General features: G+C 44.6%; 1 protein-coding gene across 1 annotated transcript in view; it reads left to right on the top strand.

Annotated features, from left to right (window-relative positions):
• Positions 1-6,923: 6,923 nt before the first annotated feature.
• RAB31 (RAB31, member RAS oncogene family) overlaps positions 6,924-26,995 on the top strand; it is a 148,908-nt gene continuing 128,836 nt past the window's right edge. The window contains exon 1 of the mRNA XM_037806252.1: positions 6,924-7,044. Within this exon, the coding sequence (XP_037662180.1) occupies positions 7,006-7,044 (39 nt within the window). The 5' untranslated portion in view covers positions 6,924-7,005. The remainder of the gene's footprint in view (positions 7,045-26,995) is intronic.

The raw sequence follows: 26,995 nt of genomic DNA on the forward strand, positions 1-26,995 counted from the left end.
GGAGGGGGATCTGTGAGGGAGCTACAAGGCATTTAGAGATGACTAGGAGTTGCCAAAGAGGGGAAGGGGCCCCGCCAGGGGCTTGGGAACCTAAGCAATCCTTTATTTCCTGTTGTTGTTCTGTTTTAACTTAGCATGTCTTTCAGTGAAACAGTTGATACTTAGCTGAAGTGTGAATTTGCCTGTTTAAGCCTTGCCTAGGAACTGCCTAAGCTGGAAGAGAACTATTGATAATTTCGATGTTTATAGCTATGTGTAAAGTACTGATGCTGCTTGCTAAGCTGGGAGGCTTTTGTAAGTTCCGAGCTGAAAAAATTGAGGAAGGAAGTGAGGATGTGTGGAAGTTAACACTTCCTTTTTAATGGATATTAGCCACCCCATAAACAGTTTTATAGGCTTAGGGAAGGGAACAGAATGACCAACCTCTTTGGTTTCCCCAGGACAGAGGGGTATCTTAGGACGAGGGACTTGTAGTGTTAAAACCTGTACAGACCTAAGCCAACATGCCCACAAATAGGAATCTCCTCTGATCCTACCCAAAATAATTCAACAGCCTTTTTATATCCACTTTTGACAGAGGTTGAAACTGCAGATCTAAGAGATTGTGGAACTTCCTTCAATTCACCCAAACTGGGGGTGAAGGAGCTTGGATGTAAACTCAATTCTCTGATATTAAAGTGCATAAATATTGAGATTTATGGGGACTCTTTCATTAGCTTGCGCATCAAACATCTTCAGGTGCTGAAAATTTATGGTGTGAAGAACTAGATTATAGATGATTTATAACAGGCTCTGTCATACTGGAAAGTTGTGCAAGTCCATGAAAATAGTTCAGTTATAACAACCACAACAATAAGTTAAAATGTGCAAGAATTCCAATGTAATTGGAGCTATGAGGAAAGTCTATTAACCATTAAGCTGAATACTTAGATTTCCCGAGACGGCACTTCAAATTAGGGGATAGTTACCAGTAGGCTCTTCCTAGTCTAGGGCCATTTTGGGAATTCAGACAGACCAAAGAGAAGATCACATGCACACTCATGCATGCACACACTCACACTTTCATGCATGCACACACACACACGAGTGTACACAATACACATTCATGCACACACATGTGCATATATGCACACTCATGCTCACACACTCATGCATGTATACACGCAAACACACACTCATGCACACACATGCTTACACTCACATTCATGCACCACACTCACCTTGTCTGACTAGGTTCAAACTCTAATCGTCTTGAGCGTCTGCCCCCTTACTTGGAGACTAGCTTAGATTGCATTCATGGAATGCTGATTCTGGAAATTATGCTCATTTTCTTAATGGAAAGAGTAAGAAAAATGAAGCAAATATACCAAGCCTCAGGCATCTGACAGCACCTTCTGGTTGCCTGTTTGTCCTGCTCTTTCCTTTAGAAGTTCCACGTCAGTGAGTGCCCTTGTTCTCCTTTGCTTGTTCATCCAGAGCCTAGCACAGGGCCCATTTCATAACCTGCATCTGCTGTGTGCTATAGGATATATAAATGCCTGACAACACAAACTTCCAAAGACCTGATGAATGGTTGGCAATATCTGAAACTAATTCAGCTTTCTAGATTGCTAACAAATAATGCTAAAATACAGAAAATGTTGAATGCAAGGTCTTCAAGAAAAAATATATCCTAAACCCCATTGCATTGCTCTAAGCAGTTGTAGTAAAACTTCCATGACTAGCTAGAAAGAACAACCTACTTGGGGCTTATATTCATCAGGGTTCTCTAGGGAAACAGAACCAACAAGAGATACCTGTAAATTTAATATTTTATAAGTGTCTCATGCAACTGTGGGGATGCACCAGACCAAATTCCAAGAGGAAGGATGCACGAGTCCAAACTCTGTAGGGCAGGCAGCAAACTGGCAACTCCAATGAAGGTGTTCGATGAACTCCTCAGGAAATGCGTTGTTGGTTAGCTGAAGAAGAAGTGAAGGTTCTCTAGCTGATTGAATTCTCTTGTTGCTGAAGACATGCCCTTCGTTGATGTAATCAGTCACAGGTGCAGTCAATTGCTGATGATTTAATAAGCCAGCCTTCTGGTATATTAACCCACTGCAAATATCCTTGCAGTAACAGTTAGGCCAGTGCTTGCTTGACCAGACACCTGGACACCATCACCTGGCCAAGTTGACACATGAACCCAACCATCACAGGGCGTAAGAAATGAAACAGGGGTGGGGTTGACTTTGGTCTACATAATTGTAATTGAATCTCCCAGTTTTATAAGGAAGCAGTGAAAATGAACAGAACTGACTGGGTTACATGGTACCTATGACTTTTGGGAGGTTGTCACAGGTGAATCGATTCGTCCCATTTTATGGGAGGTATTAATAAGTGCCTGATATTTTATCTTATTGTAAATCAGCACTTTCAACTCAGCCAGGGGTTCAAAGGACTGTAGAGTCTGAGGACAGGGGTATCCAGTAAGTGGAGACTTTGGTGGTGAAGACAGCATAGGTTGCCCATGGCTGGCACTCAGGAAGGTGCATCTGGAAATTAAAAAACGATCATGGCAGTCTTTTGTGACAGCCCTGCAGAAGTCTCCACTGTTGAAGTGAGCAAGCAACCCACTTGTGGGAGCTCCTCTAAGTAGACCCATTGAGGCCGCAATGGAGAAAAGGGAGAAGGGGAGGCCCCCCAACATCTGCTCACCGACTGTTCCAGCCGCTGCTCCTGAACCACTATTAAGACAGTGGTGACTGTTCTTTCCGGAAGCAGATGGAAGACAAGGGGTGGCATTCACAAAGGATTTTGTATCCACATATCTACCACCACCTCACCCAAATGGCCACATTCCCAGGGGTTCTCTGGGTTCAGTCCCCTCGCCACAGATGGAGGCCCCTCCAAACTTCCAGGCTTCCCCAGCAACACAGAATCCCTTGCTTGGGCTCCCTGTTCTGTTTCCAAATCTGTGAGTGAATTGTAATATACATTTCCCCCAGCACTCTAAATCCCTCAAATCCCTCTTCACCCTGGTGGCCCAGGACTCATCTCCTCAAAATGTACTCAAATGGTCTGAGTTACAAACAAGATATTGCAGCAAATGTCAGCTGGCAAGGTTTGGAAACTTAGGGAAGGAAGATGGAAGGAAGAGAGGGAGGGAGGGAGCAGGGAGTTAGTTGTTCAGTAAAGGACAAATGATAAGAGACAATTAAACTGATATTGCGGGCACTACAGATCCATAATAAAGATATAATTATTTAAAACCAGGTTCGTAAGCATTTTTATTTTTCTTAATTGACCCTTGAGCAGATAAGCTGTCTCACCTCGGATCTATTGGGATCAGCTTGCTGATACTATTTAACATGCAGATACAATTGTGTTGTATTATTTTCACAGAACTTCATTGACTACAAACTTCTCTATCAGTTAACAAACTATACACATTTCATTTACTACCTAAGAAATATACACTATTGTGTGCTGCTAGATGGACTCTAGAAAGATACTCCCCAGCTGTTAGGAGATTTGAGTGGCTTTCACCTCTTTAATGTTACATTAATGCAGCTGTTTTCTATTTGCTTCAGTAAGATGATTTTTTTGTTGTTGTTTCTCTGAAGTATTTCTTTGTTTTTTTTTTTTGAGTATATGTGTGTTTGGGCACAAACAGGCAGGTTTGGTTTATTATTATTATTTTTTTCTTCTTTGTTCTTATGTTTTGTCCTGAAAAGAATTTGCTGGATCAAAAACTGTGATCAGTCCTATGGCTGTTACTGGCTTTTACTAGATTTTAAAGAAAGAATGGGGTGGTTTTTCCACTTACAGGGGTAAACTTTTGCTGATTCCTTGTTGCTGAGTTACTCATTTCTTCTAGAAGAAATCCACATCCGGAACCTTCCAAGATGAACGCTATCTTTTCAGGAGGAGACGTACCTCCCAGGCTCACCATCCTCTTATGTGGAGAGCCCCTGGCTCACGGACCACATTGTAAAGATGTTGTTTTGTCCCTCAAACCCTAGAGACCCACAGAACATTTGCCTTGTTTGAATAGCACCAAAAGGTCAAAGATCTCACTTTTAAAAAGTTCAAAGTAAAACTGCAGACAAAATGATTCATTTCTAGTCACTTAAAAAAAAACACAAATATTTCTAGTTATTTTTAAACCCTAGTGATACAGAGACGTAACCTATGGGTACCTCTCATACAGGTAAATAATTACATTTGTGTATCTATTTAGACCCTGATGGTGTAAATGGGTTGCTAGTTACTTTATTTATGTTGAGATAAATGCTAAGAGAAGAAAAAGTAGGATATACGCAAGCACAGGGGAAAACTAAACGACGGAGGTGAACTATGAGTAGGTCCTTGAAAGATGATGGGACTTCAGCGACTGGCCAAGAAGAGATTAGTTAGGGCAGAGTATTTCAAGACTTCAAGTCTGGACCCCATCCGCCAATGGTATGATGCTGTTGAAGACATTAAAGCAGCAGAAAAGCAGAAGTTTGAATTACTACAATGTGCTTTTATTTTACAAAAGTCCATAAGCAAAACTTGCATGTTCTACTTTTTATTTGGTCAATTCTCAATTATGTACCATTGATTTTTTTTTTTTTAATCCCTGCTTAAGCTATACCAGAACTTCATATTTACAGAAAATTCCAGAGGAATCTGGATGGGCCTTTAATTCAGCTATGTAAGAGTATAATAATAGCATTCATGGAGAACATGGTGTCTTTACAGAGTTGAAAGCTACCTCATCTTCCCCTCCTTCCTGGGCTAGTTTTATGTTTCATGTTGGGTTGACCACAGGGGCGTGGTTTTCCCCAAGGTCACTGTTGTAGTCCACTAGGTTTAGCTGGCTGAGAGGGCGTGTGAACATGTGAGTGTGGTTTGGTTGACAGACTAGAATTGCTACTTTGTAAAGGAGAGTGCAAGGCCTCATCAGAATCAGGCGAAAACAGGGTAATGTTTGATGAGGCTCCGGACAGGAGAAGGACAGGCAGACTGGGGCAATTCTCAGGGAGGGTAGACCTGGATGGGGAGTTGTTTTAGGGGAGATGAGAAATCACACAAGCTTATTAGACACTAGGCTGCAGAGAAGAGAGCAGAACGACAGGAACCCTGGAAATGAGCAGGGGTCACAAAAAAGAAATTTTGTCTACTCATTTTTGTCTGGGGACAGTCCTGCCTTCTGTGACTTACTGCAGCTTTACTAATCCCCACTCACTTCATGGGGTATAGAAATGAGAAGTTTTCACTGTGGTTTGATGGACTTCCCCTCAACCCCACTTCTAAAGTCTTTTATTAAAAATTTCTTTAGGGAGACTTTTTATCTTGGAAAATAACACCTTTTCTACTGTTTAATTGCTGTAACTACAAACAACAAAATAATAAAATTATAATAATGACTCAATTTTCATAAGCTGCACTTGTGAATTAGTAATAAATTAGCACCTCTAATCTATTGTGCTTCTTATTCATCTAAGTTGGGATGTCGATTTTGGTATATCAACATTTTTTGCACTTTAAAATTATGGGATAAATGCTTGGGTTTTTTTTTTTTTTTTTTCCCCCCATTAGCTAGGTTTTTTTCACTGTGAGGTACTTCTGTAATGGTTGAACTCTTTCTATTAAATTTCTGTTTTGAAGATACAATCTTCAATATTTGAAATCTGGAAATTTTCTTCCTGTGAGTTAACCAGCTTTTAGGAAGCAAAAGGAAAAGCCAAAGGGTGTGTGCTTAGGCATGGACATTCGGATACTGCTGAATGCCCTGAAGACACAGGGGAAGGCAAGTAGCACTGTCCCCAGCCCCAGCCAGCCTGAGGACATGAGGACAACGCCCTGTGTGCCCAGTGCTGGGAATTCTGTCGCACCCTGCCCACAGAGGGGACGTTCTGTACTTTGGATGCTAAACCAAGGACAGATACTGACACAATAATCTCAAAGCTGAAAGCTGGGAAAGGACGTTGGCCAGGACCTTCAACTTGTCCCCTGGCTACTTTTTGAACAATTTAGTCCAGAACTGTACCAATGAGTAACCTTCCACAAGGGAGCACATGGCACGTGGGACGCTCTTGCCTCTCTGGGGAATTTCACTGTCAATTGTCTAGATGGGGTCTTTTTGATTCCGACGTTCTAGGACTTTTCTCTCTGGGGGTCTCGGTTTGGAAGACCCCATTGTATGGAGCTTTGGGGTGCTGAGTAGTTTGAACCTGGTTTTAGGGACAACAAAGCCAGATAATTAAGGTGGGTGGTCCTCTGGGAGAATGGAAATGCCATTTATTAAATTTGGAAAGTTAAGAGGAAGGCTCGCTCAAAAGTTTAGGGATTTTTTTTTTTAAACGTATTTCCGATCTGAAACGCCAGTGAATTATTATGAAGGTATGCTCCGAAGGCTGACATTTCTATAGCAGCAAAAAATGAAGTCACGGAGTGGCTGAGAAGATACACAGAAAAGGAAAGGGAATGGAATTTTGACCAGCCTCCCTTGTATGGGCTGAAGTGGGGCGTCTTTTCAGTTCCTAGTTTAGGAAGGCTGCGGAAGCACTTTGTGCCATGACTGCTGGGAGCTCCGGATTTATAGCTGAGGTCCTGGGCGCTGGGTTTCTGCCCACTTGAGCGGGTCTGGGGGGGGACCCCCAGCGCGGGCGGGGAGGGGAGGGCGGGGGGGCGGCCACTGTACTCGCAGCGGAGACGGGCGGGGCTGGGCCCGGGTCAGGGCGGGGCCTGGCTAGTGGGGCGGGGCCGGAGCCTGGGGCGGGCGGTGCCTGGGCGGGGCCGGACTGGTGGGGCGGGGCCGAGGCTTGGGCATGCCGGCCCTGATAGGGCTGGGGGCGGGACTCAGCCGGCGGGGCGGAGCCTGGTGGGCGGGGCCTCGAGTCCAGGCCGCCGCGGGGGCCGGGGGGGGGCGGGGAGGCGGAGACCCGAGCGCGCTCGCGGGGCGGGCGGAGGCGGCGAGGGCTGCGGGGACCCGGGCCCGGAGGATGCGGAGCCCCTGCCTCGGCCCAGCCGGAGCAGATGATGGCGATTCGGGAGCTCAAAGTGTGTCTTCTCGGGGTGAGTACTGGCGCCGCGACCCCGCCGGGGCGGCCGGCTCGCCCGAGACCCCCGCCCGCTTCAGGCGGGGTGCAGCAGCTCGCGCCCCCGTTCCGACCCGTGACCCCAGATGCCCCGGGGGCTGGGTCCGAGGACCCCCCTCGTCCACTTCCCCGCGGGGGTCCCGTTGCCCCTCCGCTTTCCGACCGGATCCCCGGGACCCCAGCCCAGCCCAGGCGAGGTCCAGGCGCCCGCGGCCCTGGGGCCTGGCCCTCCTCCGCCTCCCCCGCTGGACCCCGGCGGCTCCCCGGGATGCGCTCTGACCAACCCTCCCGGGGCGGGGGGCGGCCTAGGGACTCCGGGTCCCTCCCTGGGGGTAGCCGGGGTGGCGGGGGTCCCGGCCGCAGACTGCGCCTCCCGCCTTGGAGGCCCCCTCTTTCGCTGTGATGATTTCCTTCCGGCGGAAAGTTTAAGTTACTTGGCCCAGTGGCCGGGGCCTCTTTTGCCTCTCGGGGCAATTTGTTTATCCCCCACCCCTTAAAAAAAAAAAAAAAAAAAAGCCCAAGCAAGGGTGAGAGCCGAGGGGGTGGCCGGGCTGGAAGGTGAAGAAAGAAAGTGCTATATGCTAGTGTGTTTGGAAAACTTTGGTGCCTCCGATAAAGCACCAGCACGATAGGAAAGTCTTTCCCCATCACCACTTCCCTTCCCTCACATGGGGCTTTCTGACCCTGGAGAAATGTTAAAACAGCCAGACACACACACACACACACAACACACACACACACACACACACACACACACAAATCCTTTCCGACCCCTGGGAAGTCTCGCCTGGGAATTCTCCCCCGGGAGAGTCAGATCATGTGCAAGGCCGTTACCTTGAGGGTGTCCACATCAAATTCCAAAGTTACTTCTTGTAGAAGAAGAGCTGGTTTGAAACCATGTTTTGAGCAGCTTCTGGTATCCACACCCCATGTTTCGCCCTTCTGGTTGGCAGATCTGATCTCCCAAGAAAGGCATTTACTAAAAAAGAACAGCGAAAGGATAGAGCCAGTCTTATTTGTCTCAAAGAAATGCTAACTGGGCTGTGATTGTGGATGTTCAAGAAGGGTTTAAAGAGGAAACGATTCTAGAGCATCTAACCAGGCACACAGTTGTCAAGGATTCAGACTTGAATTGTGCTAAACCGAGATTGAGTCCCAGCTCCCCGGAGGCTTTTCTCCAGCCTTTGGCAGGTCAGTGGTCTTGACTGTCTCTGGTCACTGCCCTCTGCCAAAGGATACCTTACACTAGCTAGTCCGGTTAGCCTACAGTTCTAGGGCATCTGACCCTGAGCCCCCCCTCTTCATTTCCCCCTGGCACAGACCATTCTCCAGTGGCCCGGCTTTGGTTGGCGCCTGTTCTGGTCTTTGTTGACTGTTATCACTGTCTGCCAGGCTCGCTAATGAGAGTCCAGGTGTAAATTCCTTGTGAGGAATTATTCCATGTTGCAGCCCCGGGAAAGGTCTTCAAAGACTTGGAGGCAATGTCGTGTCCCAAGGAATCAAGAGGCCGCGGTGACGTGTGTTGCATTCCAGGATTGGCCACGGGAAAAAATGAAGTGGGAAATGTTTTTGCCCATTTTTTCCCCACATTTTCTCCTTTGTCATCAATTTACGTCCCATTACATGACTCTGTCTTTCCAGTTTCAGTATTTAGGGATAAGTTTCTATATCCTGCAAGGAACTGATCAGGTGAAAGATACTTGTCTCAGGATGCAGGAAACTCGGGTTTTCATTCTTTCCCACTAACTAGCCGCTTGGTTTTGGGAAAGCTACTGTTCTGCCTCATCTACAAAATGGAGATCATTAACATCTTCCCTCTAAGGGAGAGGATGATACCAGATGATCTCTTAAGATAATATGGTGCCATTTCCTGCTAACCTACAATCCCAGGGTGACACTTAGAAACCTGGGAGATGAGAAAGCTGGAGGAAATCCCTCTCTTCTTCTCCTCCTTTTATCTCCAAGAATGAAACGCCCTGTTTTAGAGGCTTCCTAGAACTGATGCCTCACCTTTGTTCACTAGTTCTTTGTAGTGACTCAGTGGGTGAGGATTTGAACTTGGAGGAGAAGAAAAGTGCCTGAGCAGACCAAGGAGGTAGTTGTGGGCAGATGGAGGCTTTGAAGCATCCACAATATCACACCTTGAGGGTGGTTATAATTTTTAATGTTATTTAGGTCAGAGCTTATCTTATTTGGAAGGGCAAATGCCTTTTCTCTCCACGCTGTATCATATTTGCTAAGTACCCTGATTTGGCTTGACTTTTCCTGGGCAAGAGGTGTGTGGCAGGCTGTATTCCTAGCTGCTCATCCAAGAAGGGCTGTTCTCTGGGCAAGACAGCATTTGGATGAGATCAAAGCCATTTTACTCGCCTCGGGTTTTCTCTCTTGATTTGAGATGGATGGAAGACAGAGTCCTAAAGCAGATTTTTTAACAGGAACCCCGAGTCTTCTTGATCTTTGTGTAGGGAGGTCTGTTCTTCAGGATGTGGTCTGGCATGCCACCAGCTCTCAGCTTCCTCTTTTTTAGACACCACTGCATCTTCCTGGAGTCTCTTGTGACAAAGACCCCAGTGGCCACACCCTCCATTGGCCCCACTGAATGGGGCCTCATCTAGAATGGGATAGAAAAGGTGGCCCTTGGTGGCCCAATAACTGAAATCTTCCTATTTCCCTGGGGAGGCTGAGGGATGGGGCTTTTTGTGCCTGATCCTGTGCCCTGGCTGCTCAGGATGTGCCTCTCATTTGGCACAGGGTCGTTTTAAGCATGGGCAGGATTGACAACGGTCTGCTTGGGGATGTGCCTCTCATTTGGCACAGGGTCGTTTTAAGCATGGGGAGGATTGATAATGGTCTGTGGAACATTATCTGAATGCTTTTTGCTATGGGAGACCGAGGACTCGAGAGCATTAGATTTATTTGGGTTACCTCTTACACATTCTTGTTTCTCTCCTTTGTTTTAACCATGTGTGAACTTTCTCATGTTTATTACACATGGCTACAGCTCAGCAAGCTGGGGCAGGCTGGGCCATTTGTGGAAGCTCAACATTCAGGAGGACGTGTGTGACAGGGGATCCCAGTCCGGTGAGGGGTCTTTGTCAGACGCTTACGGCCCCATGAGTCTCATTCTTGCCAATAAAGTGCCAAGCCTCCTATTTAGTAATCTGAAACAGGATTATGAAACATGGAGTGTAAAAACAACCCCCTTAAAATCCGCAAATCATGTTAAAAATAACTAACAAAAACAATATTCAGGCAGCAGCTGTTTAAACCCCAAAGGTGGAACCCTTCCCAGTGTGCATTTTTAACACACATCACCACGTGGCAAAAAGGAGAGGAGGAGGGAGATGAGAAGGAAGAGAGAATCTTTCTTTTAGTTTATTGTTTCCTCTGGGTGTGTGTGTGTGCATGCCCTTAAAAACTGCTTCCGGATGGAATCCCAAAGAGATTTATATTTGGATTTTGGTTGTCTTGACAACAATTTTAGAGAGATTGCTGCTGCTTCCTCCACAGCTGAACAAGTGGTTAGAAGACAACCGAGGGCTTCCCTGCTTCTGGAAAGGAGCTTGTTGAAGCATCTCCTCTTGGCCTTTGTTTTCATCAAAGAGCAAAGACCTGGGATTTGGCATAACATCTGGGCAATAGGGGACTTTAGATATGGAAAAAGCCTTCAGGAGAAGGTTCTTTGGCTCCAGAGGGCACCCTAGGACCCAAGGGTGGAACAGATTTTGCTCAAAATCACAGCAGAACAGTTCTAGCTGCCAGAACCTCACATGGCCTTCTTTGAGCCTTGGTGAGCTCCCTGCTTACTGAAAGGTTTTGGTAAGTTTCAGCAAATTTGGTTAGGGCATAGTGGAAGGAATGAATGCACAGGGTTCAGTATTGGGGTTGATCAAATTTGCTTTCTAAGTCTGAGATTCTATTAGTATACTCAGAATTTTTTTTTTCCTTTCTCAGACACTAGCATTTCTTTTTTTGGGGGTGTGTTGTGTCAGAGAGGCTGGCAACGCTTTCTTACCACACTTGTTTCCTCTATTAAATTGAACCCTTTGCGGAAAGTATGGCTCAGCATTGTAGTTTCTTGATCACATGAGAATAGATAGAATCAACAGATCGGGTCAGATTGTCCCTTGAGCATCAACCAAGGCTGACTCAATCTGTTGGGACCCCTGTTACACTTTGGTTCAGGGTCAGCATTGCCCCACTTCTGCCAGGCTGTCGTCTCTGTGTTGTGCGCATCAGAATCACTTGTGGAGCATTTTCAACCTGTTTGTGTTCCCTCTCTGCATCCTTGCTTATAATTCTCTGGACTGTGGCCCCACTTCTGCCCTGGCGCCATCTCACTGTTCCAGTGAGTGTCTTGTATTGCTCAGGGCTGCTCCGGTTTGTTATTCTAAGGCCACAGCCTTTGGACAACAGAAGACTTTATCTTTTAAGATGCTAAGGCATAAACAGATTTTGAGCTCTCCAATCAGCAAAGGTCTTCACGTTTAACTGTGTCCAACAGGTTAAACTAATTTTAGTGCTTGTGTCTTTGTGCCAACATTGCACTTGCATTGTCTTTGTTTTTATAATTTATAGTATGTGTTTGGGAACGGGTGGGCATTCCTTCGTCCGTTCATCATTCAGAGCCATTTCATGGCAGGAGTTGTGGTGACTGCAGATAAACAGGGTAGCCATGCTTCCTGTCTGCAGGAATTGCTGTCTTTCCGGGGAATGGACACCAGCAGGGGACCCTAAGGCATTGCTTGTAGTGCTGTTCCAGCCCTCGTCACAGAGTACCGTGGAGACGGGGAAGCAGTGTAATGGGTTGATGACAAGTCATGACTCACCCATCTCATTACACAGGAGGACGTTTGCGGGATGGAGGCATTTATTTATTTATTTGAGCATTGTGGGTTTACAGAAAAATCATGCAGAAAGTAGAGTTCTCATATACTACTCCTTCCCCTCCACAGTTTTCCCTATTATTAACATTTTGCATTAGTGTGGTTCCTTTGTTACAATTGATGAACCAATATTATTACAGTTATATTACAAACTAAAGTCCATGGTTTACATTAGAATTCAGTCTTCATGTTGTGCAGTTCTATGGTGTGCCAGTTTGTGTATATTATGTCCCCCAGAAAAAGCCATATTCTTTGATGCAGTCTTGTGGGGACAGATGTATTAGTGCTGATTAGATTTGAACCTGTTGGTTCAGTTTTTCCGTGGAGATGCGACTCAATCAACTTCGGGCGAGACCTTTCATTGGATTATTTCCATGGAGGTGTTACCCCACCCATTCAGGGTGTGTATTTATTGGATCACTGGAGAACTTTAAAAAGAGCCATACAGGCCCAGACCTAGCTACAGCAAAGAGGGACATTTTGAAGAATGCACAGGGGCTGAGAGAGGAGCTGGAATGCAACGTGGGATCAGCAGACACCAGCCACGTGCCTTCCCAGCTAACAGACATTTTCCGGATGCCATTGGCCTTCCTTCGGTGAAGGTATCCTTATTGATGCCATAGCTTGGACACTTTTATGGCCTTAAGACTGTAACTTTGTAACCAAATAAACCCCCTTTATAAAAGCCAATCCATTTCTGGTGTTTTGCAAAACAGCAGCATTAGCAAACCGGAACATATGGGTATTTAAAATTTTTTGTTGTGGTACCACATATATGACGTAAAATTTCCCGTTTTAGCTACTTTCAAGTATATAGTTCAGTGGTGTTGATTACATTCACAATGTTGTGCTACCATCACCACCATCCATTACCAAAACTTTTCCGTCACCCACAAACAGAAACTCCATACTCATTAAGCAGTAGCTGCCCATTCTACACCCCCAACCCTGCCCTGGGTAACCAGTACTCTAATTTCTGACTCTGAATTTGCATATTCTAACTTTTCCTATAAGTGGAATCATACAATATCTGTCCCTTTGTGTCTGGCTTATTACACTCAGCATGATGTCTTCAAGGTTCACCCATGTTGTCACACATATCCGAACTTCATCCCTTTTTATGGCTGAGTAATAGTCTCTTGTGTGTATGTACCACATTTTGTTTATGCATCTATCCATTGATGGATACTTTGGTTGCTTCCACATTTTGGCAATTGTGAATAATGCTGCTATGAACATCGGTCTGCAGAGATTGTGAGGTTTTGCTCAAGGTTTGATCTGAGAACCTACTGTGGGTATGAAGTTCAGGAGGTGGGTTCTGGGCCCTGTTGCGATAGAGAGCCTCTGAGTTTGATAGGGAAGACAGTCAGGTGCACGGGAATGCTAAGTGGAAGCTGGCGGCACCCCACAGTGCAGTGGGGTAGATGGAATACCACAGGATTGAGAAGGGAGGAACGTCTGGGAACATCTCGTGGAGTAGGGAGGTTTGAACGGTGCCTCCAAGGTTGACTAGGGCTCTAAGAGGAAAGAAAGGTGGGCATGGAAGGAAAGGCATTGGGTACCACTCGGCCGGGGCACAGAGCTCCCTGGCGTTTTCCGGAATTGGCTGGGATGGTGGAGGGCGAGGAAAGGGGCCAGGATCGCCACTGTCTCCATCCCAGGCTGGTCCCAGGTGAATCTACCTGCCTCTCCACCGTATCGCCTTTTATTTTTAATCCCTGCCCCATGTTAAAACTTACAAAAAAGTTGAAGGAATATGGAAGGAATATCTGTATACCCATTACCTAGATGCAGCAGGTGTAACATTTTGCCACTATTGCTTTCTCTCTCTAATGTATATAAATAATACTAAATTTTTTTCTGAAATATTTGAAAGTAAATTGCAGACATGTTAACACTTCACCCTTAAGTACTTCAGTATTTATCTTTTAGGAAAAAGGACATCCTACTATAGAACCACGATAACATCATCTCACCCCCACATTTAACACAGATACACAGTAACGCATCAAACATATAGTGCGTTTTTGGGTGTTGCCACCTGTCTCCGAAATTTCCTTTACAGCTGTTTAAAGGAGCCAGGATCCAATCAGAGAATATGCCTTATGGTTGTCATGTCTCTGTACTCACCTCTAATCTAAAACAGTTCCCCTCCTTTCTTTTGCCATAATCTCAGCATTTTTTAAGAATCCAGGCCATTGTCTTGTAGAAAACCCCACAATCTTCATTTGTCTGACTGCTCCCTCGCTGCTTGTTTGGGATTAAACATTTTGTGAGAAGATGGCGTAGGCGGTGTCAACTGGTCTTATTTTGTATGGGACTTGTGTATAATATTAAAATACTCTCTCCCACTTACCTGTCTGGCATTCATTCAAAAATATCGATTGGTTTCCACGAGTGCCAGGGACTGTGTCTGAAAAAAACATTATCCTGAGGAGCTTGCATTTAGCAGGAAGGTTATGGTTAGTTAGAAGGTGGTGGGTGCTATATGGAAAACGATGAGGCAGATGAAGGGGTGCAGGAGGGTGGTGGGTGGGTGCTGGGTGGCGGATGAGGGGGTTCCTGGCAGAGGCCAAGTGGAAGCACCGCCTGTTGCTTCTCCAGGGCTTCACTCTGGTTGTGCAGCTGGGGTCCCCGGCCGGCCCTCGGCACTGCTGGAAGTGACAGGTCTGAAGAGCCTGCCTTGTCTTCTTGCCGTTTCCCTTTGTCAGCAGTAGGTCTTGACCATCTAAGCAGAAGTGAGGAAAAGTGGAAATGAACTTTGGGTCTCTGGACAGGTTCCTCACCGAGGAGCCTTTTGTCTTGATGGGTGTTCCTGCTCTATGTCCCTGCTCCGGATGCTGCGGACCTGCTGGGTCCTCTTTGCTCAGGATTTAGCCCAGAAGGCATCTTGGGCAATTCTCGGCGCCCCCAGGGGTGCCTAGAAGACTTTTGCTATCCAAAACTTGAATGGGCCCTGCAGGAGAGCAACCAGCACACAGAGGGTAATTCCACTTCTGTTTTCTCTTTTTTGACTGAGACACCACGGAGAGCTGGACCCCTTCTATCAAAAGGATTTGCTTTTCTGTAAGAAAAAGATACCTGAATTGTCCACTCTTGCTCTCTTTATGCCCTCATGGAGTCTCTTCTAACTAGGATCAGCAAATCAAATGCATGGTCCTACAGAGTGCCTTCACCAAAGACAGTTCCAAGGAGGGAGGGAGAAGGAGAGAGAAGAGTAGTGAAGGGATGAGAAGAGAAGTGAGAAGAGGAAAGAAGAGGAAAGAGAGAGGAGTATCACATATAATTTGCCCTCTGCTGGTGAGCAGAAAGAATAGTTATTCTTTTTTTTTTTCCTGGTCAAGCTGTTGACCAGGGCATTGTTTACATTTATGGCAAGCTTAACTAAAAAAGTCTTTTTTTTTTTTGGAGAATGTATGATAGCATCAATATTATGTACTTAATAGAGTTATCATTCATTTTAGGAGCTAAAATATTCTCTAAATATTTTCGTAATAAACTTCCAAGAAACTAATTTTTTTCATTCTTAATGTATACCTGCTCATCTTCATTGACTTTTGAATCTAATTATGAGGAAGGGGAACTGAGTAATGAGTGACGTGGTAAGTGCCGATTTTAGTTTCGGGTGCCAAGGCGAGGTATATGGGTCTGTGCCCTGCACTTCATTTCCCTGCAGTGCCGTGACCATTGTACTCACTCATCGATTCCCATCCAGTTTCCGTTTTAGATGGTTCAAGTCCTACAGCTGCCAAGAAGTCCTCCTGCCTGCCTTAACCCTCGTCGCTTGCCCCTTGCGTCTCTCCTTCACCCCATCTTTTGTTTTCCATCCTGGTGGCTGGTCCTTGTTTTACGGTCACCGTCAGCCTCCCCACCCTGCTGTGTGTTTCTTCTGGTATGTGTCTGTCCTCTCCTGCCCAGCCAGGCTCATTGTCCTCCAGCATTTTAATCTGCTGCCTTATTCTCTGAGCTTCTCACCAGCTGAGTCATCAGTCTGCCTTCCTGTAAAAGACACATCCAGGGCTGAGCCCTGGTAGGAAAATGTTTCTCACCCATTTCTTTGTTGGCCTAAGATCCCGAGGATGTTACTCAGGGAGTTGCCTGTCTCCGGGGTTCGGTGGTCTTTCCACGGCAAGCAGCTGGCATGCTGGTGGTGTTTACAGATGACACCTGGCCAGGCTGAGCTTTCACAGAATAATTCACGCATGCTATGAGTTTTGTTGGTTTCCTTCTACAACCAACAAAAGAGGGTCTGTATAAAGTCAACGGGGATTTAACTAACACCTATTGAATGGGTAGGTGCTGGAGGATGGATACAGTATTTTACTCAGGTATCAGAAACTTCCTGCAGGTCTCCTGTGTGGCGGGCACTGTGACAGTTTTCCATCAAGAAGGAGACTCTGGCCCTGGGGTTTGGAGTGGATCAGTGTGCCTTGGCTGATAAGGCACAAATGGGAAAAACGAAGTATCAACAGCAGACAACCCCATGGGCCAGGTGCGTGGCAGAAAAGGTAAGGAATGTTGGACTTTGGGGGTGGCCAGAGAGGATGTGGGTGCTTATTCGAGGCTAGAAGAATGGGTTCTGCTAGGTTAGGTGCAGAGGACAGGGATGGGCATGGCTCTATTAGCATTATGCATATGCAGGTAGAAAAAGGTTCTGAATGTCACAAGACGCCAATATCCTAGTGGTTGTCTGTATGCAGCGGGGGCAGACTTAGACTTAAATTTACTCTTTCCTTTCTGCTTCTATTTGTGTACTCAGCGAGTGCACATTTCTTTGTGTGATTAAATCAAAACCTACAGAAATTTACTGCTGGGGCCAAGGAGATGTTTGGCAGGTACACATCAGTTTGGTTCTCACTGGGAAGAACTGGTAAACTGATAATAAAATTGGAATGTGGATTTGGGTCAGACTCGAGGAAGGTCTTGACCTTGGGGAGTTGATCCCTAGGGGCCGTGCAGTGCCTGGTGTGTCATCGTGCCCTTGCGGTCTTTGAGAGGTTCGTCTTGCGGGGATGTGGTTGACCCTGCAGGGGTGAGCGAGTTCTGTGGGGTCTGCAGGGTTTCTGCGGGGTGTGCATTTCAGTGCTACTCCTTGAAAAACAAACAATTAAATCCTGAATCTTTCAGGATCAGATGATAACAGAACTCGGTGCCACAACTTTACCTCCAGTAATGCTGGCTAATGAGAAAAGATCAGGTGGAGTTGGTGCAAAAGAATGCACTGGGGCCATGTGTAGAGTGAGTGATTGCATAGTACCTGGCGACAGTTGTTTCTGGAGCATCTGCCACATGCCCAGTCCTGCTCTAGGCATTGGAGATGTAGCAGGTAACAGAGCAGACCCATCATCCCGGACCTCACCAGCTGACATGCTGGGGGTGGTGACAGACACCTCACAGGGCAAGGTGTAAGTGCTGTGGGGGAAATTAAGTGAGGACGGGCTGGCGGGTGGAGGGTGGTCTCAGCCTGGGGTTGAGGAAAGCCTTGCTAAGAAGGTAGCCTGCCTGCAGCTCTATGGGGCACCCAGACAGAGGGGGCAGCCAGGATCAGGGGGTGGGGTGGGGTGGGGGTCCCCAGTGAGTTTGGGAACCAGCAGGAGGACTGTGCATTCGGAGCAGAGTGATGTGACAAATGAAGAGCAGGAGATTAGGTCAGAGGGAGGCTTGGGGTGATCCTGTGGGGTTTTGGGGTGCCGTTGCAGGGACTTTGGCATTTACCTGGAGTGGAATGGGAGCTGTTGAAGGTTTTTGTGCCAGGGAGTGATGGCATCCTACCCACCTTTTATGAGGCTCACCTAGCAGCCTCGGGGGAGCGGGCTTTTGGGAGGTGGCCCAGGACAGGATGAGGAAGCAGAAACAGGCCATATCTGAGTCTGTGCCACCAGCCTGCAGGATGACAGGGTGCCAGCAACCAGAAAATAGTGACAGCTTGCAGCCGGGCTCTGGGTGAAGGTAGAACTGATGAGGTCTGCGGACGGATTGTGGGTGGAGGCTCAGGGAGTAAAGCCACCACACGGCACCCGGTGACAGTCACGCTGACCTCGGCATCTGGCCACAGCCGGCAGTTCCCTCTGCGTGTTTCAGAGGGAACTGAATCCTATAAAACTGACGTCGTTCCTTTGACTGGTATTGGTTTTATAGTTTAACTTGTATTTACTCGGTAAATTTATTTGTATTTCGTATTTTTCGAAGAGCATAAACAGGTTATGCGTTGTCTTCTTGTATATATCTACACAGTAAAATAATTCATGTCTGCATTGGAGTCTGTGGGATGGTTTTTCCCCTTAAAAAGTTTGTAGAGCCTTAAAAAAAAAAAGGTTCTGAGAAACATCTCTGTGCCCAGCTTAGTTGGCTGTGCATCAGGAGAACTCTTTGTTCCCAAATTAAGTGTCAGGGTGCTGGCAGGGCTCTGGCCATGGGAAGGCTGCCTTCCAGCCATCACTGCTCCCTGGGCACCCCAAGGTGGGATGTGGAGGTGAGTGTCTCCCACAGAGCCGGCCCCACTATACACCTTTGCTACTTTGTCGGGTGTGATGATACTAACGTGCGACCTTAAAATCCCACATTCTCCCAGGTGTGAGATTTTGCTGAAACCTCAAAATGTATGTGGGAAAGTAAAACAAATGATGCACTAGGCATTTTAAAAAAATACTTTTGCTCATATTATTTTTAGCCTGTGAATAATGAACTCAGTCATTTGAAAATCTTCCACAAAAACTCATATTAAAAGGAGCTATTAATAAATATGGCAAAGCGGTTTTTTTTAAGAAGAAGACTGTGATTTATAAAGAAGAGGTGTATTATTTCTAGACCTCCACTTCTTAGGCTAACCTTATTAAGATGACATAGTATCTATTATTGTACAATCATGATATAGATATTTTTAAAACATTGCTGTTTGTTTGTAACTCCACTTTTTACTTCCTACAGGATCTAAAGGGCAAATGCATGAAATGTAATAATAAATCAATGGTTTTGGACTTGTAATATATTAATATGTAATGTGAGACAAGAACTACATAAAGGTGGGGGGACAGAGGGGTATAGGAACTTAGTTTGTATATATCACTGAAGTTAAGTTGGAATCAAATCAAATGAGTTTGTTACAGATTTAGGATGTGAAGTTTAAACCTCATAGTAACCACAAAGAAAATATTGGAGAATTTGCAAACTAAAGTAGAGTATAGGTTACCAGCAGCAGGGGGCATGGACAATGGGAAGTTAATGCATAAGGGGTGTAGGGTTCTGTTTAGGGTTATGGGAAAGTTCTAGTAATAGATGATGATGCAGGTACCACAATATTCCCACCTAAATTTCTTGAACTTGATAACTGCACTTAAGGTGGTTACGTAAGTGAATACCTTTGTCCTTAGGAAATGTACATGGAAGTATTAAGTGTTCAAGGAGCATAGTGTGTGCAACCTGCTCTCTAATGTTCAGAAAATAGATAGATGGAGAGATTGATAGACAGATGGGTCAATGGATGGATTGATGGATGGATAGATAGATGGATTGACAGATAAGTAGATAGATAGAATGATAAAGCAAATGCAGCAAAATGTTAAAATTGATGCCTCTGGGTATCTAGGGGTGGTAGTGGTGGGATATGTTAGAGTTTTCTTAATGGGGTTTGCATTATTTTTGCATATGTCCTGTAAGTTTGAAGTTATTTCAAAATAAAAAGTTTAAAGAGAAAAAACAACAGAATATTACCAACTGCCCCAGAATCCCAACTTTTCCTCCTTCCAGGCATTATCCTTTGGGAAAGGAAAAAAAACAACCCACTGTCCTAACACCATGAATTAGTTTTGCTTGCTTCTAAATGTAGCCCATATTTGCTGCAGGATCTTACTTCACTGTTTTTCAGTAATTGCACTACAGTGGTGTTGTTCAGTGGAAGTTTCTGGGAAAAGAGCCTCCCGATTCTTGGGCTGTAGGGCTCCCAAAGGACTGCTGGGCCAGCGGGGAGGGGCTGGGCAGGCTGGACCCCCATGGCCTCCTGGCTCCCCTTGCCCATTTGCCCCCAGTGTGCTACACAAATCACATCATTTTCTGTGTTTCCTGGGATGTGAAAAAGAATGGGAAGCAATGTCTTAGGAGGACTGTTTTAATCAATTAATTAAAAAGAGAAGTATATTAATTATATGTAAGTAATTCTTTCAGAAGTGTTCAGAGAATTTCAAAACAATTCTCCCAACTATGCAAAACATTTCCTCTGCAATCCTGTTTCCGCTTTTAACAGAGAGAACCTTTCTATGAAGAAAACTTTTGCTAAGATCCGTCTTCCTTAAAGTTGTTTTTAATGGCTTTACTTAATATATACTTGTTGTAAAGAATAAAAACGTGCAGAAAGGTTCATCGTGAAAAGTCAAAGAACTCCTTCCTCCACTAATCACTTATGTTTCTTGTGGGTTTTTCTAGATATGGTCTGTTTTAGATTCCTTGTTGCTAAATCAAATACAATGCAATGGGTTGGCTTAAACAATGGGAATTTATTGCCTCATGGTTTTGAGCTAAGAGAAGTCCAAAATCAAGGTGTCATCAAGGTGATGCTTTCTCCCCAAAGACTGATGTTCTGGGCTGACTGTTGGTGATCCTTGGTCCTGGGCTCCTCTGTCACATGGCAATGCACATGGCGGCCTCTCCTGGCCTCTCCCTTCTCTTCTGGGTCCCTTCACTTAGCTTCTGGCTGCTCCCTCTGTGCTTTTTTCTCTGTCTGTGACCTTCCCTGTAAGGCCTTCAGTGATGGGATTAGACCCATCCCATCTCAGCTGGGCCAAACCTTCACCGAGAAACCTTATCACAAGGTCCCATTTACAAGAGTTCACACCCATAGGAATGGGCCAACTCTAAGAACATGTTTTTCTGGGATGCATAGCTCCAAATGACTACATGGTCTATGCATGAGCAAGCATTGTTGGCTTGCCTTCTTCACTTAACCTTGAGGAATTTTCCTCATGAAAACCTATAGATCTACTTCATTTATTTAGAAGTCTCACAGAATTTTATCACAACACTATATTCATGCTCTACTTAATTGGTGCCCTACTGACAAATGTTTGGATAGTTTCTGATTTGGGGCTATTATAAGCCATTCTGCAATAAAAATCTTTGTACCTGAATCATAATGTGCTTGCTTGAAATATATTTTTAGGATAAATGCCTAGAAATAGAATGTTGGATTAGAAAGTATGAACTTAATATCTTTAAAAAGATATTGCAAAGTTAACCTCCAAAAAATTATACCCATTTATACTCTCTTTAATTGTATGAGGGCATATTTTTCCGTACCTTTAACAACACTGAATACCATCAAACTTTTAAAATCTTTGTTAGTTTTATAGGTTAAAAATGATAACCTATTCTGATTTGCATTTCTTTGACTATTTTAAGTGACTTTGAGCATCTTTTCATATGTTTATTGACTAACTGTATTTTCCTTTTATCCATCTATTCACATTATTTACCCATTTTATATTGGGTAGTTTTTTTTATTGATTTGTGAGAACTCTTTGTCTATTGAGAAACCGAACTCTGTCATTTGTATTGCGCATATTTTTCCTCAGGTTGTTGCTTGCATTTTCACTTTCTTTACTGTATTTCCTTAATCATGCCAATATTTTAATTTTTTTTTGTGGTTTTGGTGTTCCGTGTCTTGCTTAGAAAGCCCTTCTACATCCTAATATTAGAAACGTTATTATCTATATTTTGCTTTAGTACTTTCATAGTTTCTTCTGTTACATTTTTGACTTTTGATCATGTGGAATTTATTTTGGTATAAAGAGCCAGGTAGGGATCTAGTCTGTTTTTTAACTCCAAATACCACTCATTGATTAATTTATTGTGCTTTACTGAACTGATGTGCTATCTTTATCAAAAGTGAAATCCCTATTTGTACATGGATCTGTTTATGGGCTCTATGTTGTTCTTTTAAAGATCAGTTTATTTCTCAATCAAAAAAATCAGTCATTAGCATCTGAACTATGAGTTTTACTCCTTGTCACTTCATTCCCTTCTCTCTTGACAGAAAAAACTCCTCTAAAACACTTTATTCTGTTGTACAAAAGGAATATATGTTATATTCTACAATAAAAATATGATTTTAAAAAAGAAAAGAATAATGTAGTTCTGAAATACATATCTAAAGAAGGATATTGTCTCCACAGTAAATATATGGTAGATTCTGGGTGATTTTTCTATATGCTCCAGGCAAAAAGATATTTTCCAGAGGAAATACAATTTGAATCATTGAGATGAACTGATGAAATTCAGCTCTTCTGTGCAATTATCTGTGTGGAGATAGCTAAAATGTGAGATTTTAAGCTTAAAAGCAACTTCTGCATGCTATTTGGAGATTTTTTTTTTTTTAATATTCATTTTATTGAGATATATTCACATACCATGCAGTCATACAAAACAAATTGTACATTCTATTGTTCACAGTACCATTACATAGTTGTGCATTCATCACCAAAATCAATCCCTGACACCTTCATTACCACACACACAAAAATAACAAGAATAATAATTAAAGTGAAAAAGAGCAATTAAAGTAAAAAAGAATACTGGGTGCCTTTGTTTGTTTGTTTGTTTGTTTGTTTCCTCCATTTTTATACTCATCCATCCATAAACTAGACAAAGGGGACTGTGGTCCTTATGGCTTTCCCAATCCCATTGTCACCCCTCATAAGCTACATTCTTATACAATTGTCTTCAAGATTCATGGGTTCTGGGTTGTAGTTTGATAGTTTCAGGTATCTACTGCCAGCTACGCCAATTCATTAGAACCTAAAAAGGGTTGTCTTTATTGTGCGTAAGAGTGCCCACCTGAGTGACCTCTCAGTTCATTTTGGAATCTCTCTGCCACTGAAGCTTATTTCATTTCCTTTCATTTCCCCCTTTTGGTCAAGAAGATGTTCTTATTTGGAGATATTTCTTATCTACTTTCTCAGCCAGCCAAAAGCTTAAAAGGGAAATTTTAAAATGTGCATTTAGTTTTTTAGTATTTTAGAAGTATTGTCTTCAAAGTCCTTTGAGTTTTGCTTTATTTTTGAAAACGTGGTTAGAAAATTAATAGCATCTGGAAAAATTGAAATCCTAGGATTTAAATCTTGTTTCCTGATGACCAACAGCCTCCTCATACAAAGTGAATGTAGTACATGCTGGAAGGGACAGCATGAATGAAGGACAAGGAAGACAGCAAAGTGTTTAGTGTTTGGTGCATCTATGTTCCATTACTGTAAGGTGCCCAGAAGAGTGTGTGCACATAGCAGGTGAGAAGCAAGTGTTAGTCTCTTCCCTCTTTTTCTCTTTCCTGGTATTATGGCATGTGAGAATTTAGAGAAAAGTGTCTCTTTTAAGCCTTGTTCTGCATCAGGTGGACAGAAGGGAGATGTCTCTGTGTTTATTCTCTCCTGTATGTTGAATTTTGAGCAAAGTGAGAAAACAGCTCTGGGTTTTGAGAGTTCCACTTGAACCTCACTAGAAACTAAATCAGAACTATGAGGAGGAGTGGATGCTCTTTCTCCATTGTATCTGGCCTTATGCTTTCTTAATTTATGGCTCTATGTGGTTTCATGCACTTGCCTGTAAAACCAGCACTTTTAAATTTTGGGACATTTGGCATTATCAGGGCTTCCACGATGTTTTCCCTGTTTTTTTTTCCTTCCATTTTGGGGATTTTTTTTTTTTTTTCATTTTACATAAATAAATTATTAGCTCTGCCAGGTGGTGGGGAGGATAAAGTAAAAGAGGGGATAATTATATTAGAAAATTTTACTATTTTTAGCAATAGTGACATTACTAACCTGCAAGATGATATTCAGGAGTAAAGATGATAAGCTTTCTGAAAATTTGCCTTTTAATCTATGCTAATAAGCTCTGCCCACAAACATATGTGGATTGAAATAAAACAAGCTTGAAATGTGTACACATTTGCAAAGGCAGGCTTAAAAATGTAGTTCATTTTCTTCTTACATGTATTTACATGTACAGAGTAGGAAATGCAGACGATACAAAAGGATATACAGTGAAAATATTCTCTCAGCCCACCTCCCTTCCCTAGCTCCCAGCTCCTCTTTCCAGAAGGCTCCAGTCTGGACCCACCCAGTGCAGGCGCTGGGTACCTAGGGGTCCGCCCTGCAGGCGCGTGGCGCGTCCTTGCGCAGACTCGGAGAAGGAGAGGCGGGGTGACGCGCGGTCATCTGGGCCACCGGGGATCAGAGTCAGCCGCGATCCCGCTGACCCCTGCGGCGGGCTGGCCTGGGTGAGCGCAAAAGGCACGACTGCTCATTCCCAGGCGCTGCCCCGAGCCGAGGCGGCGAGATCAGGCCCCTGCACGCGGCGAAGGCGCGGAGCTGTGGAATTTGAACCCAGGCCCACGTGACTCCAAGACTCTTGACCACGGTGTTCTCTTTAATGCCACAAGGGCAGTGTTTGGGGTTTTCTTAATGCTGCAAGGGCAGCGTTTTACCTCCTCCCTTAACGAAGTGACAGTGTCTCAGGCAAATTTAGAAATCTCACAGAGCGATGGACTCCTGGCAGTGGGAATGGTGCAGGATCTTGGGCGCCCGGCATGGGAGTTGGAACTTGTGAATTTGTTCCTTCAGCAAATATTTATCGTACTGCTTTAAACATACAAGAGTTTTTGCTAGGTGCTGAGTGTATTGCCAATTTAGATCGTCTGTGACAATGCTTATCTTACCAAGAATAATAAATCCGGAACATCGCCTATGTGGAAATCACTTGGTGGTTACAGTTAAGATGCTTGAGAGTGAAAAATTCGAGGGCAGCTGAAGGGAAAGAGTGGCTTTTTGAAGTGAGCCTTAGCTAGGCTGATACCTGGTTGTTTGAATCGGGGTGGAAAAAGAAGCATGTAGAGTGATGGATTACGCAGTTTCCACTATCTGCGGTGCTTGGGTATTTTCCATGCTGTAAATCTTTAATTTTTTTCCACTTCATTGTGAGTTGGGATCACTTCCAAAGGGGTTTGTTGAGAAATTGCTAAGTCAGTGGGAATTGTGAATTTAAAAGCTAGGGATAAACTGAGCTTAATATGTAATACAGTCTATTTAAAATATCCTAGGTCCATCATACCCCCTGATAACAAACAGCAGTAGAATCACTCTGCATCAGGTCAAATGTTTCTGATGCATTACATGAAATGTGTGGCATCTGCTCTGATGAATGGGTCTCAAGAAAGCCTGGCCCCAGACTGTAATGCTGAGGTCCATCCTTGCTCCTGGGACTTCTTGTCATCAATCAGACCGGGGTCAGACTGTGTCCATTAAGGTGGCACTTCCCGTGCCCAGAGCTGTCCATTCCTCAACACTGACAGGAACTCTGCAAGCCCCGCTCTTCCTCCTCCATCCGATTCAGCCTAGAACTCTCTAGAACTCTGGCTCCTGCGCCCCGCCTGCAGTCCCAACCCGAACCCCATCCCGTGCTCCTGGGGTGGGTTTGGATGCAACTCATGGGCCCGAGGGCTCTGCCTGCCTCCCAGCTTCCCACTCTGCTCTCTGACCTCTGGAGGAGATTCCTGCAGCTATCCTCTCCACCAGTACCTTTGGGGTCTGTCCCATCTTCCTTCCAGCCTGGGGCTTCCAGGGTGCCTTGTACCATTGTCTTCTGATGTTACCCTAGAGAACTGAGGCCCCTGAAGTTTGAGAAGGCAGCTCTTAGAAAGAAGAGAGTGGAGACGATGGGAAGCATAAGGTAAATTTCTGTTTCTTACACTTCCATTGACAAAAATAGGTGCATTTTGACGGCCATGGGTCTAATTCTCCCTAACTGAAAAGAAAGGAGCATTTAAAAGTGAGGAGGGGAAGGATCGTGCCCCGTTAGTTGGAGATGTGCGCCATGGAGCAAGGGTCTGTGCACTGGGGGAAGAGAGGAGGAATAAAATAAGGTTAGGCACTTGGGTCCCTCAGACCAAGTAAATAATAGCAAAGATCTGCTAATCTCTCTACACGCCAGGCACACTGCATTATCTTCCCGCACTCCACTGTCGTTACTATCACTGTACAGGTGGAGCTGAAGCCTAGAAAAGTTCTGACACTTGCTCAGAGCCCTGCAACTGTGAGTGGCAAGAGCTGTGTTCACACCCAGACCCGCGGGGTCTGTGGATCCCCTTGCCTTCCTGGAAAAGGGCAGGACAGGGGTTACGTGTCTATGCAGGAGAGTGTGGGTGGGAGCTGGGAGGTTTTAAGGTGTGAATAAGCAAAGGGTAAGCCTCCAGTATTCCAGGGCCAGGACCCATCTACTCTGGGCTTGTGCTACTGGAGAGCTGTGTCCTGGGTCAGGAGGTAGACATCCTTAGCCTTTAGCTTTCCCTTGGCACCTAGGAGGTTGTGTCCAGTCCTGGGGCCTCCGGGCTGACGTGCAGGTGGAGCTGCTGTGGAGGAGGAGACGGCAGTGGTGACACTGGAAGAATGGCAGAAGGAAGGCAGAGGGTGGGACTTCTGAATTCTGCAAACACTTGCCGTGACCACTCTGGAGTAGCAATGACAAGTTCACCAGGTGTTTTCTGAAGCCCAGGACAGCACTTATTTTAAACTTTATTTTATAAAATTTTATTTATTTTTATTGTGGATATATATATACATATATATATACACCATAAAATTTGCCTTTAATGTCCAATTCAATGGCATTAATTACATTTCACAATGCTGTTCTACCATCTCCACCACCCATGACCAAAACTTCATCACCCAAAACAGAAACTTTGTGCCTGATAAGCAGTAATCCCCCTAAACCCCCTCACCCCCATCCCCTGGTAACCTGTAATCTACTCTGTTTCTTGAGATAGCATTTAAAAACAAAAGAACTTTTTATTGTAGTAACATATATACAACTCAGAATTTGCCATTTTAGCCAATTTTAAGCATCCAATTAAGTGGTATTAGTTATATTCACATTGTTGTGTCGTGGACAGAAACTCTGCACTCATTAAGCAATAACCCTCTATCTACCTTCCCCCATCTCCATCCTCTGGTCACCTGTAACCTACTATCTGTAGTTATGAATTTGCTTATTTTATGTATT

The sequence above is a fragment of the Choloepus didactylus genome, chromosome 16 (genome assembly GCF_015220235.1).
Source record: "Choloepus didactylus isolate mChoDid1 chromosome 16, mChoDid1.pri, whole genome shotgun sequence".
NCBI classification, from domain to species: Eukaryota; Metazoa; Chordata; class Mammalia; order Pilosa; family Megalonychidae; genus Choloepus; species Choloepus didactylus.